The 19,684-nt window shown below is 35.1% G+C and overlaps 1 protein-coding gene across 5 annotated transcripts in view; it reads right to left on the bottom strand.

Annotated features, from left to right (window-relative positions):
- Positions 1 to 19,684, bottom strand: part of LOC144957682 (uncharacterized) — a 95,370-nt gene that overhangs the window by 24,543 nt on the left and 51,143 nt on the right. For 3 of the 5 annotated variants that reach the window (XM_078889034.1, XM_078889035.1, XM_078889036.1), the window contains exons 6-9: positions 18,586 to 18,772; positions 12,775 to 12,971; positions 11,592 to 11,663; positions 4,164 to 4,305 (exon numbers count right to left, since the gene is read on the bottom strand). In XM_078889034.1, the coding sequence (XP_078745160.1) occupies positions 4,164 to 4,305; positions 11,592 to 11,663; positions 12,775 to 12,971; positions 18,586 to 18,772 (598 nt within the window). Of the gene's footprint in view, positions 1 to 4,163; positions 4,306 to 11,591; positions 11,664 to 12,774; positions 12,972 to 16,927; positions 16,991 to 18,585; positions 18,773 to 19,684 lie in introns of all 5 variants that reach the window. The other 2 variants (XM_078889032.1, XM_078889033.1) reach the window with 2 other exon arrangements.

Raw genomic sequence — 19,684 nt, 5'->3', positions numbered from 1 at the left:
AAGTAAAAACACCATGACACCTATTTTATGAGTGGTTCACCAGATCAGCAGATAGTTATAAGGAATAATGCATAATAGGTCTCATCTCCTAGTCATTTAAAGCATTTCCAAATAACAATTCAATGAAAATGGGAAAGGTACTCACCAATATTTTGTTCCTTTTTTGTAGAGTGAAAATCTCTCTAAATATTATCGTAGTTAAATCACTGAAATACTGATAATTAGTTGAGAATTGCCGACCCCTAAAACGGCGAATAGCTGCAGAAATAGCAGTTAAGACCTCTCTGGTTGGGTAGCATCCACCAACTCCAATGTAATCCAGAGGAAAAATATCGTGGCGCATCTAAACATAATCCGTTGAAATTTTAGAACAATGCTAACTAACGACGGACTTGTTTACAGAACTCTTTTTTATGAAACTAATTCCCATGCCCATGCACGTGGTGTCTCCATGCACGATTTTCATGGCAGGGTTCGAAATTTTACAGTTACACTAAAACCACAGTGAAAATTGTAAAACTTTATTAGTCGCAGCGCCAATTGTCGTGAATAGATTTTTACATCTCATTCACGATGAGAAAATAAAATAAAATAAATAATATGCACGAGGCATGTATCTCCACCGAAGTGGGCAGTTCGCGATTTACTAAGTACACATACTTAGATTTTGGTTATCCGGTTAGGAAACGTTTAGTAGAAATTCATATTGCAAAAAAGAGAGCGAGTTAGCGGTGACTGCCGCTTATATACGAGGGCAAACAAGATATGACGTCACAATCACAAACGGAACATCATGACAACAACTCACAACAGCCTCGATCGAGATACTACACACCAACACACAAACACACAACATAAAAAGGCATATTGTTCCCTACACTGGGTTCAAATGGAAACAGCTAATTGGTGCTGTATTTATAGACCTATCAGCAGCATACGATGCGGCCTGGCACGAAGGGTTAATGTTCAAAACTTGCAAAAAGACCTTGAAGCTGTTCTCTTCAATCCTAGGGGAAAAATAATTCCATGTCACCTTGGCGAAAACCACGAACAAATTCAGGAAACTGAGGTAAGGAGTCCCTCAGGGATCTGTTCTGGCACAAATGTTATTTAAAGTCTACAATAGCAACATGCTGAACACTTCTCCCTGAGGCTGGGATACGAGGATGACTGGGCACTTGTTACTCGGAGTAAGGATGCAACTAGACTCAAATCCTACTTTGACAAGTGGTAACTGAAGTTGAACACTTCAAAAACCATGGCCACAGCATTCCATCAGTGCAGTGGCTGGCATACCCGCTGAACGTCCTCGTTGAGGACCAGCTTCTCCCATATGAGCGGAATCTAAAGTACCTGGGGGTTATGTTGGACCACAGCCTTACCTATCAGGTCCGGTGTTGCCCAGAAGATAGAGAAATGCAACAGTCTTCTGAAGAAGCTGGCGGGAACAACTCAGGGTGCTGATCAAACACTTCTGAGGACTTCCACCCAGGCACTATGCTACACTACCTCAGAGTAGTCCGCTTCTATGTGGGGTAGGAGCAAGGACATTGAGAAGGTAGATGTGAAACTTCGCAAGTCCGGGCATACAGTGTCATGCACACTGGCAACAACGCCAGAGCTGCCAACCCCATCTGATGACAATGTGTACAATGGGACCTCAAAATGGGGGAGATTTCATAAAAATGGGTATAATCCTGAAATCAACGGAAACTAACCATTGTGAAAGTAAGAGGAAGGTATACTTTCATAAAGTCACACCGCACAAGCTCAATTGCAGCAACAATGATGTTCCCAAGACTATAATCCAATCCTTTCAGAATTCTACCTCCCAGCATGAAGATCATAATTGGTCAAAAAGTATATGAATATCCACTTGGTCACCAAGGTTTCTCAATAGGCTAGTAATAGTATGAATAACAAGGTAACACAACATCCAATGAAGAGCTATATCTACGTACACTGAAAATGGGTACAATCTTGGGGGAAATGTGTACAAGCATACAATCGCTGAAAATGTGTACAATTCCGCATTTTTTGCAGTAGGTTGGCAGCTCTGCAACGCCTTGAGAATGAGGCTCGATAATGGAAGCAATCCAGCTCCCAGATGTCCAGTGGGAGACGATTACAACTGGCTGGCTTAACTCACTCAACCCTAACTTCGACTATATCAGTAGTCTACGGTAGTTTATCCGGGTTACTTTAACCCCATGCCTATTTATTACATTTTTATGAGACAAATTATAGGCGTACTATCAAAGCTAATGATTAATGTTTTTGCATGTTAATGAAAGTTGAATAAAACTATCTATGTACATGCTCATTTTTAATATATCTTTTTCCAATTTTGAAAAGTAGAAAAAATCTCTAGGATTGAATGAGTTAATAAGATCGATTGAGGGAATGGGGGAAACCCCTCTCAAGTGCATAATAGATGGTGTCCCTTGTTCCGAGCTGGGCAAATGTTATACTTAGATTCCCTGACTTCGGACGAGGCAGCATCGTCGCTTCATCAGTGGGAACTTGCCACCTGTCCCACATGTACACGCTGTGGCCAAGAGCCCGAAACCCCAGAACATCTAGTCGGGCATTGAGTTGTGACGACGCTTCTGAGCAGGTTTGCAACCATACACTAGTGCAGCGATGAGTTTGCAGCCTGGATAGATCATTACAACATAGTAGAGTGACACTATCAGAAGCTGCTGCTGCTGCTGTTACTGTTTTGGTTTTTTTGTTTTAAGGGTTTTACGGCGCTTGCAACACATTAAGGTTATATCAGCGCCAGTAAAAAGGAAGAAAATGGGATAGTAAAAAGTTCTAGAATTACAACTAAAGCACCCAAGAAAAAGGAGGACAAAGGGGAATTGAGAACAAATAGGGATCAGATGTAGATTCCAAGAGCATACCACCAATGTACTTAGTTTGAAATCACCTACAAGTCTCATCCAGACACAAGCACAAAATCCAACAAAGAGGAACACACTCAAATGCTTACATTATACATTCAAAATAAAAATAATAATACATAACAGAGAGATGATTTACAAGGAAAAAAAATATCATCTCCCAAAACAATAACTATGCATTTGACTGTTTCCCTCCCAGCTAGGATTCCGGCCAGTGCCAGGACAAAACCAAGTAATCTCATTCCGAGACAAAGAGTTACTGTACATCTGATTTTTTAGTAATGTATTTATGCTTTCATTGTTTTTTATTGTTGGCTGAACAAGGGTTTAGAATCCAGGAAACGTTGTAAATCGCTTTGAACATGTTTAGTGGATATTCGCGTTATATAAGAGCTCAAGTTTTAATTTTTAATTAAAGCCGTTTTTAAAGGAGGAAATTCTCCAAAATCGGAGATTTCTGCATATCCGAGCAAAACCGCCAGTACTGATAAATAGAACAAGTTTGAACACATTTACTCTTAGCATTAGAAAATATATCATACAATTTTGATGGCAACAAAAAACATAATAATAATAATAAAATGGTACCACTAATAACCACAAAATATACAACAATACTTACAACAATATTAACAATAATAATAATATAATAATAATAATAATAATAATAATAATAATAATAATAATAATAATAAATAAATAATAATAATAATAGTAATGATAATAATAATAATAATAAATACAAATAATAATAATAATAATAATAATAATAAATAATAATAATAATAATAATAATAATAATAATAATAATAATAATAATAATAATAATAATAAAAAACAATAATAATAATAATAACATAATAATAATAATAAATAATAACAACAACAACAACAACAACAACAACAACAACAACAACAACAATAATAAATAATAATAATAAATAATAATAATAATAATAATAATAATAATAATAATAATAATAATAATAATAATAATAATAATAATAATAATATAATAATAATAATAACAATAATAATAATAATAATAATAATAATAATAATAATAATAATAATAATAAAATAATAATAATAATAATATAATAATAATAATAACAAAAATAGAAAGTAATAATAACAGTAACACAACAGCAATAATAGTATTTTCTTTTGTAAATGAGCTCCATGCTAATAGAGTTACATTATTTAGAATTTTTTTTTAAAAATCAAAACAAAAAGAACAAGATGGGAAAGACTCACGTTCGCCTCGTAGATTAAATAGAGAAGACCTGGTGAAAGAGCAGACATTGCGACATTGCTTGTCCACACCAAGCCAATCAGATTTTACAACATAGCATTGGCACTTTCCTTTTATCATGCGGTGTAAGTCATTAGGACGCACCTATGAAAAAAATAAAAATACAAAAATAACAAAATACATTATATACTAATGCTACTACAACTCCCACCACTATTACAATTACAAGTACTACTACTACTACTACTACTACTACTACTACTACTACTACTACTACTACTACTACTACTACTACTACTACTACTACTGCTATACTCGTCCTACTACTACTACTACTACTACTACTACTACTACTACTACTACTACTACTACTACTACTACTACTACTGCTATACTCGTCCTACTACTACTACTACTACTACTACTACTACTACTACTACTACTACTACTACTACTACTACTACTACTACTTTGTAAAGTGTTTTGAGCATGCTTAGTGGATATTGCGCTAAATAAATAAAAAATGTTCAAAAGCTCAAAAATACTATTACTACTACTACTACTACTAGTCCTACTACTACTACTACTACTACTACTACTACTACTACTACTACTACTACTACTACTACTATCATTATGACTATTACTACTGTAACTATTACCAGAGAATAAACATACAGAGAGACCTCATTACGCTTATTTACACATATTTTCTCCCCTCGACTTTCTACGAGGTTGAACAGCCAATGTTCTATCTTTAGTCCATCTCCCCCCCCCCCCACCCCCCCCCCCCCCCCACCTTTAGCTATCACTGACGATGCTGATTTTTTAAAAAACAAAGCAATCCAAGTTGCACCCGTTAACCTTGTTTATTATTTATTCATAAACCTTTTTTCATATAATCTAATATTATTATTTTTTAAAAATTACTTCTATACGATTTATAATTGCTAACGAAAGAGTGAAAATGGAGAGGCTTCTTTGTATGGGAACAAAACAGACAATGAACGTTTCGGGTACAAACCCTTCGCCAGCACAACAATACACAAATTGACGTGGAAAACAAATAAAATAAAATTTAATGCATAATATAATAACTTGTATCGTCTGTACTCACTGAATGGTGGTTGCAGTATGAATGAAACGTTAGCGTTAGCGTGGCGTGGGTAGTGGGTAGGGTGCCCCAGTGGGGGAATGAAACGTTAGCGTGGCGTGGGTAGAGGGTAGGGTGCCCCAGTGGGGGTGATCCACTCATTTTCACTCTGTCGTTAGTATTTTACGATCACTGGCTTCAGGCAGCCCCTACCGTTTTCTACTAAACCGATTAATTGATAGTTGATCATAACATGGATTTAAGTGGCTGAAGCACTTGAAACTTATAGTAATGGATGTGGAAATGGACTTATACTTTGATGCTGGATTTACCCTCTCCTTACCAACTATAGGAAAATCGTCACATTCGTTAAGATACAACCAACATTTTTCTTATTCAAACTTCTTTGGACATCACAAAATTTAAAGGAAATGAACAGTGTGTTGTAGAGCATGTTTTGCTAAAGACATTATGTATTGCAAGAATATTTACTGCTGTTATGTCTGAGTAATAAAAAATCTATTTTGTGTCAGTTGCGTGTGAAGTTTTGGGGAAAATCCTGAGAATGGCCGGTAAGGAGAGGGTTAAAGGTTGACTTAAAAATAATTTTGAAAACCCTAAAAGAAAAAAAAACTTGAGCTTTTATATAGCGCAATATCCACTAAACGTGTTCGAAGCGTTTTACACAGAGTCCCTGACATATAGCAACATGTAACATGTAGAATGAGACATGATTCCTGTTAGGCGATATTACAATTTTTTTCTCCAACAGGGACAATGCTGTTAACAGTGAGGTACTAATTTTACACCTGAGTATGGTGAGAGAATGTGAGTAAAGCGCCTTTTCCAAGGACTCAACTATGCAACTCAACCTTCCAATCCACAGGACCAAATTGTTTTTTGTTTTTTTGGGGGGTTTTTTAAAAAATTTCCTAAAGATGAAGGGAGGTGTAGAAAGTTGGTGATCCATACAAGGGGGGGCAACTTGATGAAAATAGCTGCTGGTCAGCCTTACTTTGGAAACAATGTTTTGTACGCACTTCATTTTGAAGATTCTATATGTGTCAGTGCATGACGTAATCAGTCGGAAGGTGAAAATTTTAGATATGCATTTTAAATTTTTTTTGGGGTGCTTTTTCTGAAAGAATATGCTCCTCAGAGCATTTTAACTTTTATTTGAAGTACATCGGGTGATTTTTCATGAAGTTATGGTCAGATGTATGGGAAAGGTATCCAGCAACTTTTCTCAAATTTTATACTTTTTCAACTTGACTACCTGTAAAACCATATTTCCAAGTGAAATTAAGCTTTGATATTTCCCGAAGATGTACAAAAAGGGTTGAATTAATCATTTATGACAGGGACTCATTTTTAATTTTAAAAATTGACTTTCTAACTAAACTTGGCAATATTTCAGTTCAAATCTTTTCACCATCCGACTGATTATGTCATTCACTGTAAAATATTCGTCACAGCAAAATCAAATATACTAACTAAAACAAGGCAAAGCCACCAAAAACAAAAAAAAACTGGCCAAGTTTTGTAATAGAATATGTGAGGTGAATCAAACTTTTGCAATGATTAAGAAAATTTGAAGATTTTAAAATTGAGCTGAGTATGGCATTCTACAGAAGTCCTCCCATCTACATTGGTTCTGTGAGGATTCAGAATCCAGCCATGTCAGCGATCAGAGCAGAGCAGCTGATTGAAGGGAAGTGTCTTGAACTTTTGTCTAATTTTAGACAAGACGATTTTAGATGATGTGAAGAAGGAAATTTCTAGTTTGAAAGCTGACTTTGAGAAGTTGAAGACAGCTCAGACAGAGGAAGTAGGGAAATAAGGCAAAGGGAATTTCAGAGAAGGAGAGGGAGGATTTGGCAAGCAAAGCTAGTTCTGCAACGACTCAGGAGATGACTGACCGTATTCGTAGGGAATCAAACTTGGTGTTTTTTGGGGTCCCAGAAAGTCAGGCTGCAGAGCCGGAGGAGAAGATTTCTGCTGACACTGAATATGTGAAAGACCTGTGTAGTCGCCAGTTGGGACAGTCAGTGGAAGTTGTGATATGCAAGATACTTAGACAAAAGGATGGCAAAATTGGAACCAGACCCATGTTAGTCACTGTCAAGGACAAAACGCAGGTTAGGAAGCTAGAAAACTGAAAGATGTAGATGAGTTCAAGAACGTGTATATTAAGAAAGACTCTACCCCTTTAGAAAGGCAGGAAATGAAGCATTTGATCGAGTTGAGGAACAAAAAGGGAGAGGAAACCAAGAGTCAGGGGGGGGGGGGGGGGGGGGGGGGGGGGGGGGGGGGGGGGACGAGAATTGGATAGTGAGATATGGGAGAGTTGTCAAAGCCACCAGAAAGCAAAACAAAGGACTAACAGCAGACAAGTCGGGGGGTGACCGAAGATTATCCTCCGGTGGAAGCAAAGTAGGCAATAAGCCGAAAGACAGTGTAAATAGTCATAAAAACAGTGTACATAGTGTCTCTAGTAATAAAAACAGTGTAAATAGTGTCTCTAGTAATAAAAACAGTGTAAATAGTGTCTCTAGTAAAAAAAAAACAATGTAAATAGCATCTCTAGTCATAAAAACAGTGTAAATAGTGTCTCAAGTCATAAATCCAGTGTACATAGTGTCTCTAGTAATAAAAACAGTGCACATAGTGTCTCTAGTAATAAAAACAGTGTAAATAGTGTCTCTAGTAAAAAACAAAACAATGTAAATAGCATCTCTAGTCATAAAACAGTACTTGTACATAATGGAACTTTAAAATGCTTTTACACAAATGCAGACTCTGTAATGAATAAAAGGAGTGAACTTTTAAGTGTGATAGCGCATGAAGGTGCTGACATTGTGTGTATTACAGAGACATTGCCAAAGAATCACAGTGGAAGGATTGAACCAGTTGAACTGCAGCTACAGGGCTATGATTGTTTCCACAATATGGGTCAGGACCAGTGCCGTAGGGGTGTTGCAGTGTGGGTAAAAAAAAGTCATGGTGCTCAACCTGTGAAGCTGGATAGCAAGAATCAAACAGCACAAGAGTCAGTGTGGTGTGAGATTTCTCTCAAATCAAAAGATAGCCTTTTAGTGGGCACAGTGTACAGGTCTCCCAGTAGTTCAAAAGAAAATGATGTTCTAGTAAATGAGCTTTTAGTCAAATTGTCAGTGGGCAGGTCTCATGTCTTGGTAGTTGGCGACTTCAACCATCCAGCACTAAAATGGGTTGATGAAATCTCTCCCAAAGACTGTGATCATCCATCGTCAAAGTTTATGGAAGCGGTTAGGGACAGCTTTCTTGTTCAGCATGTGAAAAAGCCAACACATTTTCCAAATGAACAGACCCCAAATGTTCTTGACTCAGTGTTCACCAGTGAGCAAGACATGATTGAGACAGTTAGACATAGTGCACCATTAGGCAAAAGCCATCATCAGACTTTACTGTTTGGCTTGAAATGTTATACAGAGAGGAAGGCGCAGCTTGGGAATCGTTTCAATTATACAAAAGGTGACTATAACATGCTTAGGGACTCTGTGCAATCTCTTAACATTTCTGACAAAATTAGAGACATGGACGTGACAGTTGCTTGGAATACAGTCAAGAAGGAGGTTATGTCTGTTATTGAGGTTTGCGTGCCTAAGGCGAAGATTGGTGTTGCTAGGTCCAGACCACAGTGGATGAACAGTGATGTGACTGCTAAAATTCAGAAAAAGAAGCACGCTTATCAAAAGTATATGCAGTCAAGAGATGGCAAGGACTACCTGCTATACACTAGTGCTAGGAACCAGGTTAAAAGTGCTTGTCGGTCCGCAGTTAGGAACTTGGAAAAGAATAATGCTCAGAACGCAAAGAAAACCCCTAAGGCATTTTTTGCTTACGCCAGGACAAAAACTAGAACACAAGAGGGAGTGGCTGACTTAAAGGATGGAGAAAGAAAAGTGTCATCTGATAAAGGAAAGGCAAACGTACTAAACTCCGTTTTTAGTAGTGACGGCTGATGACAAAAAAAAATGAAAAAAAATTTTTTTTTAATGGAAGAGCTAGGCCGATAGAAACCTGGAAAAGATCTAATAATACAGAGTTTAAATTTGGCCGATAGAAACCTGGAAAAGATCTAATGATACAGAGTTTAAATGTGGCCGATAGAAACCTGGAAAAGATCTAATGACACAGAGTTTAAATTTGGCCGATAGAAACCTGGAAAAGATCGAATGATACAGAGTTTAAATTTGGCCGTTAGAAACCTGGAAAAGATCTAATAATACAGAGTTTAAATTTGGCCGATAGAAACCTGGAAAAGATCTAATGATACAGAGTTTAAATGTGGCCGATAGAAACCTGGAAAAGATCTAATGACACAGAGTTTAAATTTGGCCGATAGAAACCTGGAAAAGATCGAATGATACAGAGTTTAAATTTGGCCGTTAGAAACCTGGAAAAGATCTAATGATACAGAGTTTAAATTTGGCTGATAGAAACCTGGAAAAGATCTAATGATAATGAGTTTAAATTTAAAGAGGTTGACCTAACCTGGAACAGCTTGGGTGTCCATACAGCCGACAGTCATAAATGAAACTCTATAGTCAATGCCTTATGCACCCTACAGTCAAAGCTATCATAACTTATTTTGCCAACAGACATAAATGAAAGTCTATAGTTAATGCATTATACGCCCTACGGTTGAAAGCTATCACTTATTTCCTGTACCAATTTTTAAAATGCCGATGATGCCATCATGCTGTCAATTTGTTCATTACAATTCACATCCATCATAAATTAAACCTTAGAAACACAACAACAACAACAAAAAAAAAAAAAAAAAAAAACTTTAAAAACTTGAGCTTTCATATAGCGCAATATCCACTAAACACATGCTCAAAGCTCTTTACAAGGGTTCTCTGACCAACAGCGACATGTAACATATAGAATGAGACATGGCGTCTGTTGGGCGATATTACGTTTGTTTTCCGAAACAGACAATGCTGTTAACGACCAGGTACTCATTTTATACCTGAGTACAGTGAGAGAATGTGAGTAAAGAGCCAAGGACTCAACTATGCACCAAGCGAGGCTTGAACCTAGGACTGTCATACACCACTAGACCATGAGAAATACAAAAGTTAGCAAAAGTTACACGTGATTAATTTTTTAATGAAAAGATCAGCAACAACGGCATAATAGAAAACATGAATAATGTGATGTCCATCAAGGAGAACAAAATAATTATAAAAAAACATTTAATTGTCCCGTCCTACATGTTAAATGTTGCTGGTGACCAGGGACCCCTTGTAAAGCTCTTTGAGCACATTTAGTGGATATTGCGCTATATAAAGCTCAATTTTAATTTTTTAATTTTTTTTTTTTTTTAATTGAAATTGATACTTTATTTGCATATGTTTCGTCTGACCACACCGAATAGACTATTGAAGCTGTTGACATTGTGGACATAACAATGAAGTGGATTGTGGTTTCTCAGTACATAAGTCCTCTACTATTACTAACATTACTACTACTACTACCACAACTACTGATACTACTATAGTCATGAGATTAGCAGAAGAGTAGCGTCCCTTGATTGGACGTCACCCATAGTCTGTGACGTCACCGGCCGAAAAGTTATTAGAGAGAGAAGGTCATGTTGGTTGTGCGCATGCATCTCTCGTCCTACTATTACTAATACTGCTGCTGCTGCTACTACTACTACTACTACTACTACTACTACTACTACTACTACTACTACTACTACTACTACTACTACTACTACTACTACTACTACTACTACTTCCTTTCATCCTTTGTACCAATATCACTTTGAACCAACTTTAATGATTAGGTAAATGATCATATATAATCACCATCATCATCCTATGATATCATTGTGATAACAGTGATATTTGTTACAGTGAATGACATAACCAGTCGGATGGTGAAAAGATTTGAACTGAGATATTGCCAAGTTTAGTTAGAAGGTCAATTTGCATCAAAATGAGTTCTTGTCATAAATGATTAAATCAACATTTTTTTGTACATCTTCGGGAAATATCAAAGCTTAATTTCACTTGGAAATATGTTTTTACAGGTAGTCAAATTGAAAAAGTATGAAATTTGAGAAAAGTTGCTGGATACCTTTCCCATACATCTGACCATAACTTCATGAAAAATCACCCTGTACTTCAAATAGAGAGTAAAATGCTCTGGTGAGCATATTCTTTCAGAAAATGCTAATTCAAAATGTTCACCTTCCGACTGATTATGTCATGCACTGACACATTTATCAAATAGGAACATGCTAGAACATCCTATTGTACTTCATAATGTGTTTATTACTTACATAAACCTGGTACCAGCTCGATTCCCTCAGGCCTGTGAATTTGACTTCATGATCAGTGGCCTTGGAGGTCGACTATGAGAGAAGTAAACCGGAAAAATTAGAATAAATTTTTGAAAAAAATAATTTGCAAATTAATTGGCTCGAACCCAGGTCTCAGAACCTTCCAATCTGAAAGTGAGTGTGTCAAACCACGAGACAACATAGCCGCACAGTTTATGGTTAACCATCTCCTTATCAACGGGAGGAAAATCACAATCATTTCCACTCAAGGAACGTTTTCCCAATCAGATTTGTTTTGTGCATCATCACAAAATCTGAAGAGAGAAATGTTTGCCATGACTATTAAATCTTGATGCTATTTTTGTAAAGCTTGTCTTATTGAACAAATTATGTCTAGTATGTACTTATTACTTTTGCTTGAGTTTAAGTTTTTTTGTTTTTTTTTTAAATCAATTTTTGTGTGTGTCTGGCATGGCGGTATTTTGCATCACTTGCGGCCGCATTGCAGCCGAAAAAAAATCGCAAAATATCACTAATTAGCATTGTGGCCGCAAAATCTGCAATTTTTGGGCAAATTTTAGAGATTTTGCAAAGAAAAAAAAACAAAAACAATAATAATATATTTCTAAAAAACAAAACATTAATAATTTTTTTTTAAATAGACGATTTTTTTTGCTTTTAATTTGATAGCTTGTGTAGAACGTGAAAGATAATTAATCAAGAATAGTTTCTTTTTTACTATCTCGTAGAAGAAGAAGAAGAAGAAGAAGAAGAAGAAGAAGAAGAAGAAGAAGAAGAAGAAGAAGAAGAAGAAGAAGAAGAAGAAGAAGAAGAAGAAGAAGAAGAAGAAGAAGAGAGGAGAGGAGGAGGAGGAGGAGGAGGAGGAGGAGAAGAAGAGAGAAGAAGAAGAAGAAGAAAGAAGAAGAAGAAGAAGAAGAAGAAGAAGAAGAAGAAGAAGAAGAAGAAGAAGAGAGAAGAAGAAGAAGAAGAAGAAGAAGAAGAAGAAGAAAAAGAAGAAGAAGAAGAAGAAGAAGAAGAAGAAGAAGAAGAAGAAGAAGAAGAAGAAGAAGAAGAAGAAGAAGAAGAAGAAGAAGAGGAGAGAAAGAAAAAAAAAAGACTGACTGAAACACAATTTCCAAATTCATACAAAGTAAGACGCCTGTTAAGCGAATTAAATACTCACAGGAATGGAGACCGATTTTTCACCATCTTTTACTGGGTTGTTAGGGTCTATGGTCATATCGACCAGGCCTACTTCGTAACTGTTGAATGTAAAATTCAAGCTGGGTTCAGGGAGGTTAAACACAACAACCACAGCTCTTTCATACGGTCTTGTTGAGAGTGCAATGCCAGTTTCCCAATCCGCAGGATAAACTGGGTCTGGAATATCCAATGAAAACAATTTCAACATTCTGGATTAGAGAGAAGCATCATGGTCACCCATCGTTACATTTATTTCCTGTCTAGGTTATAGGGAGGGGTATTAAAGCGATTGCAACACTTTTGGGTAATTTAAGTGCCAGTAAAACCAAAAAAAAAAAAAAAAAAAAAAAAGAAAAAGGAAGAACATGAATTTTTAAAAAGGAAAAACTTCTAGATTTAGATCTAAAAGCATCCAATAAAAAGTAAGACCAAGGGGACTTTTTCAAAAAGGAAACAGAGGTAGATATAAAGAAAGTAAAAAGATGTTTTTTTTCTACAGAGAGGACGTACTGAGCATTTGTCATCAATCTGGTTTTAGTTTTTTTTTTGGTAAAGTATTTATTTAATTTTTTTGTTTATTTGTTGATGGGCGAAGAAGAGTTTTGATACCAAGACATTCCGTGTTTGGTATTTTGTTCTTTTTGGAAGCTGTTATAATCACTTTTGTTTATTACTTATTACAGTCCACAGCTTCTAGCAGCTTAGTATCATTAAGATTTCAAGAGCAAATTATTTGGACTTTGTTGCAGATCACCTAAAAGTCCCATCCAGACACAAGCATCATCATCTAGTCAGCTGATCCTGGGTAGGACGTTGCTTCCCGAACTTTCTTGCGAAACAGATTTCGGTTTTCCACCAGTCTACTTGCTTGAGTTGTTGTCATTCCCAGCCATTCACATATATCTTGTTCCCAGCTTCTTGTTGGTCTACCTCTTCCTCTCTTGCCGTCTACCCTTGTCTGCAGAATGTGCTTTTCTAATGATTCGTGGCGAGTCGTATGGCCAAAATAGTTCAGTTTCAATTTCTTTACAGAAGAATTGGTGATTTTATTCCGATCCTTCTCAGGACTTCTTTGGTTGTTTGTTTTTCAGTCCATGATATTCTGAGTATTTTTCTGTAACATGCCATTTGCATGCTGACACAAGCATAGGATCGCATAAACCCTCTCTAAACCACCTGCATCAAAATCGTCAAATTTGTTACGACACACTATACATTTTTATTATTCAGAATTATTTATTTTGTACATCACAAACTTAGAAGAATCATCTTTGTTTAATTAAAAGGAACATAAAGTTGTTTTGTAGAGAGATTGTTTGAGTTTGAAAAATCAAATTTTCTGCTGAGTAAGTCTGCCATTTTGGGAAAATACTGAAAAAGATCGGGAAGGAGAGAGTTAAGAGGAAAACACTCAAATTATTATCTGCTTCTTCTTCTTCTTCTTCTTCTCCTTCTTCCTTTTAAGTCTGTAACTTCAAATTTTGAAGATTGATAGACCACAGTATTGTTCTTTCATTGGAAATGTGAGACTATTCCACTGTCTTAATGTTGATAAAATGAACGAGTACAAGTGGGCCTCCACTCTTGAGTAGGGAACCATAAACTTGGAACCATAAACTTGGAACCATAAACTTGGAACCATAAACTTGGAACCATAAACTTGGAACCATAAACTTGGAACCATAAACTTGGAACCATAAACTTGGAACCATAAACTTGGAACCATAAACTTGGAACCATAAACTTGGAACCATAAACTTGGAACCATAAACTTGGATGACTTCCTCTTATTTGGTTATATATTATATTCAATACAAAAACCATAATCCCACATAAAATAGAGATGATTAACAATGAAAAAAAAAAATTATCTCCTAAAACCAACGACATTCATGTGACTGTTTCCTTCCTAGCCTAGGACTCCAGCCAGAGCCGGGACAAAACCAAGTAATCCCATTCCAAGACAAAGACAGAAAGCAACATGTAAAATGAAATTAAGACTTAGGGGGAAATAGAAGACGCAATGAGAGTGACCTCCCTTGCCCACCGTGGGAGATCAACTCAACAGACCCCATCCTGAAAATAAAATCATTTTAACACTTTAGATGAGTGAGGGATCACCTGTGGTTATATTTAATAAACATCATCAGCATGATGATGATGATGATGATGATGATGATGATGATGATGATGATAATGATCATGATGAAATGAAAGAAAAAAAAAAGCATGTAAGGTTTTGTTTCCAAATTGATGATTTACAATGTTTGTAAAGCGCCCAGAGCTTGTGTTGTACACGAGAATGAGCGCTGTATAAATGTGTATTATTATTATTATTATTATTATTATTATTATTATTATTATTATTATTATTATTATTATTATATTATATTATTATTATTATTATTATTATTATTATTATTATTATTATTATTATTATTATTATTATTATTATTATTATTATTATTATTATTATTATTATTATTATTATTTTATTATTTTATATATTATTGTTATTATTATTATTATATTTATTATTATTATTGTTATTATATTATATTATTATTATTATTATTATTATTATTATTATTATTATTATTATTATTATTATATATTATTATTATTATTATTATATATTATTATTATTATATTATTATTATTATTATTATATTATTATTATTATTATTATTATTATTATTATTATTATTATTATTATTATTATTATTATTTTATTATTATTATTATTATTATTATTATTATTATATTATTATTATTATTAATTATATTATTATTATTATTATTATTATTATTATTACTATTATTAACAAACAAAAGGAGAAAAAGCAAAAAGGTCCAAATGATAACAGGAGAAATAAATAACCAACAACAAAATAAACAAAAATCAAACCAGAAACTATGGTCATAACTGAAGGATTAATTCAATGTTGTAGTCCAATAGCAGTTTTATGCTTAGAGATCAATTCATTGTTATGGTCAGGTGGTAGTTTTATCATTTATGATCAATTCATTGTTATAATCAGATGGTCGTGTTATCATTTAAGATCAATTCATTGTTATAATCAAAAAGTAGTTTTATACTTTATGACCAATTCATTGTTATGGTAGTCCAATGGTAGTTTTATAAAATAAAGATCTTGACAAGTGTGTACGAAAGGTAAAAAACCAAGAAAGAAAAATACAAGTAAAAAAAAAATACACCCAAAAAAGAATCAGTCTAGCTTGACTGGGAATCGGACCTCAGACCCTCTGAATAGGGAATGAGATCAGTGGAAGAGTAGCGTCCCTTGATTGGACGTCACCGGTGGAGAAGTTATTTGTAAACAAACCAACTACAAGCCAAGCGCTCCAAATAAAAAAATTATTCATATTTATGTACAAAAATGCATATCATAATAAACGTCAGACGTTTTTCTTGTATTTTTCTTTCTTACTTTGCCTGGCACCTTTCATACGCACTTGATCAAATCTTTATCTTACACTAGTGCCTACTCCCTAGTTTCTTATTTTGGTGGTTTTATACATTGACCATTATATTGTGAGTAAAATAATAGTTTTATACTTAGCGAGAATTCTATTGTTAAAGCCAAATAGTAGTTTTATACAAGGGTAGACTGAAAAGTTTTGATGCAGCTTCTTGAATTTTCAAAACTATAAAAGATACGAAATTGACAAAGTAGGTATCAAGACAAAACTTAGGTCTACATCACATCCTTTCCATTTATCGGTTTACATTCCAGCATTGTCGCCGTTCCCACCGCACAGAGCCACAACTGGTACCCCACTTATAGCATCGCGTCAAAAAAGGAATTAACGCAGAGGAATAATTCACGAAAAACCTTAATGGTAAGGGCCTCTGCATAATACCGTTTTGAAAACGTAGATCACACATTTCTATTAGAAACACAAGGAGGAGGCAGGCACAGCATGAGCAACGAGAAATGGAATAAAACTCTCAACTAAATATGTCAACATTAATCAATTGTAAAAGTAATAAAAAGACAAGGACATATAATATAACTTTGATAAAAAGTAAAAGATGAACTTGATCAAAGAAAAACACAGGAGAAAAAAAGGTGTTTCGCCACTCTCAGAAAGAGCCTGCTGCTTCTTACTTTTACCTGCTGCTCTGCGGCGGATGCCTGTGTGACCTCGGTGGGTTTTTTTCGAGACAGACTCTAAAAAAGAAACTACGTTAGTTTTATTTATCATCACCATCATCATTATCATCATCACCATCATCATCATCATCACCACCATCATCATCATCAAAAGTCTCAACGTACATTTTTATATGAATACAAAACATTCTTTGTATATAAATACACATCAATTGTTGTATTCTTTCAGACCAATTAGGCCCATGGAGCCTGAGTTGATCCCAGTTTCCTTTCACGTCAAACGGACAACAATAGTAATCGCTTCCTACCCTTTCGATAGGAAGCTAGTTAGTCTATTGCAAAGTACTTTCCACCAGGTCTGACAGACCCAGCTACCCACTCACTTTTTAAATTTTGTTGTTTTTAAACATTTCTATTTTTATTATGTAGAGAGCCGCAGAGCACGATTAACGTGGATGTTTAGGCGCTATATAAATTCATTATTTACTATTACTATTACTACTTCTGGGTGGACAGACAGGGGAGGGGAGCAAAAATAAAACCTTAGCTTCACCCCACATCGACCTTGGCCTCGTGATGGTGCAAAGGTCAAATAAACTACCTAGCAAATGACAGTTTCCCCCTCGAAAATCGTGTCATCGGTGGGGACTTTTCCATCTGTCCAACATGTACCCGATGTGCAATAGAACCCGAAACTGCAGAGCACCTAGTTGAACGGTGTGTTGTGACGAGGCTTCTGGGCGGGTTTGCGACGGTGCACGCAGACATGCCAAATTGAAAACTTCAAATTTAGTCATTTTAATGTCAATTTTTAGTAATTTGAAAAGGAAATTCGTAATTTCTGAAATTCTGTTTGAACAACCACAATATTATTATTATTATTATTATTATTATTATTATTATTATTATTATTATTATTATTATTATTATTACTATATTATATTATTATTATTATTATTATTATTATTATCATCATTATTATAGTAGTAGTAATAGTAGTAGTAGTAGTTGTTGTTGTTGTTCTTCTTCTTCTTCTTCTTCTCATCATTATTATTATTATTATTATCTTTAAAAATTTTTTTTTTATCATTTAAGTATTACTAAGAATTAAAAGTTCGTAACTTTCCATAAAATTTCGTATTTGACCATGAAATTTGTCTAAAATTCGTAAAATTAAGAAAAATTCGTAAGATTCGGCATGTATGTGCACTAGTGTGGTGAAGAATTTGCTGATTGGGTCATTTGTCATAACATAATAGTGTGAGCATCGTTAGAAGCTGCTGCCCTCGAAGAGGCAGGCTGCTGCCAAAACAGCGTTGACTGTGTAACAAAAATTACAAGTGAGTCGTGCGGCCATGTGGTCTAGTGATATGACACTCGCTTTCGGATCGGAAGGTTCTGAGTTCAAGCCTCGCTCGGCGCATAGTCGAGTCCTTGGAAAAGGCTCTTTAATCACATTCTCTCACCGCACTCAGGTGTAAAATGAGTACCTGGGCATTAACAGCGTTGTCTCTGTCCGAAAAAAAATTACAATATCGCCTTAGAGGCGTCACGTTTTGCCCTAAATGTTAAATTTAGTGGATATTGCTCTATATAAAAACTCAATTTAAATTTTTTTTTTTTTTTTCTCCTGGAGCAATGAGCTAACCTACCAGAGATGACCGGTGCCCTGGTTGTGACCAGCTGGGATTTGAAATTCTCCCTGTTATTCATCCATTCTCTGATGTTGCTCTCAGGTAGGGGGACAGCGTAGATGCGGACTGTGTAGTTGCGTGCTGTTACATTTTTCTCAGAAATCTTGTTGAGATCGAACAGCATGAAATCATAATGGAATTCCAACTGTAAATGACAGAAGTTTATGGAAATACTTAATGAAATCGCATTGGAATGCAAACTGAAAATGACAAAAGTTGATGGAAATACAGCACATTTTCGTATTGGACTTCGAACTGTAAATGACAACAACAAAAAATACAATGGAAATATAGCATAATACTGGATTTAATTCCAACGTTAAACTCCAAATTTTCAAAAGTTGATGATAATTTTTTTTTTTTGTACATTAAATAGATAAAATTAAGCAATTTCGATATAATGCTTAATAATGCGAATATGACAAACCGAACTTTGCCATGACAAATATCTTCAAATACGCTACGTTTATTTTGAAATTGGCATGAAAAATGCCAGATTGGTAATCCTGCAATCCGGCTTCCTACCCGACCTGTAAATATGCCATTTTCCAACGATTACTTTTTCTGATAAACTGATCATAAATATGGAGATAAATCTTAATTCTCTCTTCCTGCTGCCATGAGTAGTGTCTGGATGTTTATCTTTTTTATTCACCTCGTTTCTCCAGCTTGCGGTTGAAAATTTGTTTAGTTTGTGAAATAGGGTTAATTTTCTATAAAAGGTGAAATTAAGTGATTTGAAGAAAAAAAAATGTCAAAAAAAACCCAACATTAATTTTATTAAAATGATTATCCAAAAATTATGCCAACATGCCAAACCCACTTTTTTGCATGCCAAACATCTTTTTAAAAATGCCAGGTTTTTTGTTTCTTTTAATATGGTATTAAAAATGCCAGATTGGCAACTCTGCACACACACACACACACACACACACACACACATTCTCTCTCTCTCTCTCTCTCTCTCTCTCTCTCTCTCTCTCTCTCTCTCTCTCTCTCTCTCTCTATCTCTCTATCCCTCTCTCTCTCTCTCTCTCTCTCTCTCTCTCTCTCTCTC

This window comes from Berghia stephanieae, chromosome 12, assembly GCF_034508935.2.
Source record: "Berghia stephanieae isolate SIO BIC M18660-M18661 chromosome 12, UCSD_Bste_1.3, whole genome shotgun sequence".
NCBI lineage: Eukaryota > Metazoa > Mollusca > Gastropoda > Nudibranchia > Aeolidiidae > Berghia > Berghia stephanieae.
The sequence above is the reverse complement of the archived record's forward strand: the minus strand, read 5'-3'. Positions and strand labels throughout refer to the sequence as shown.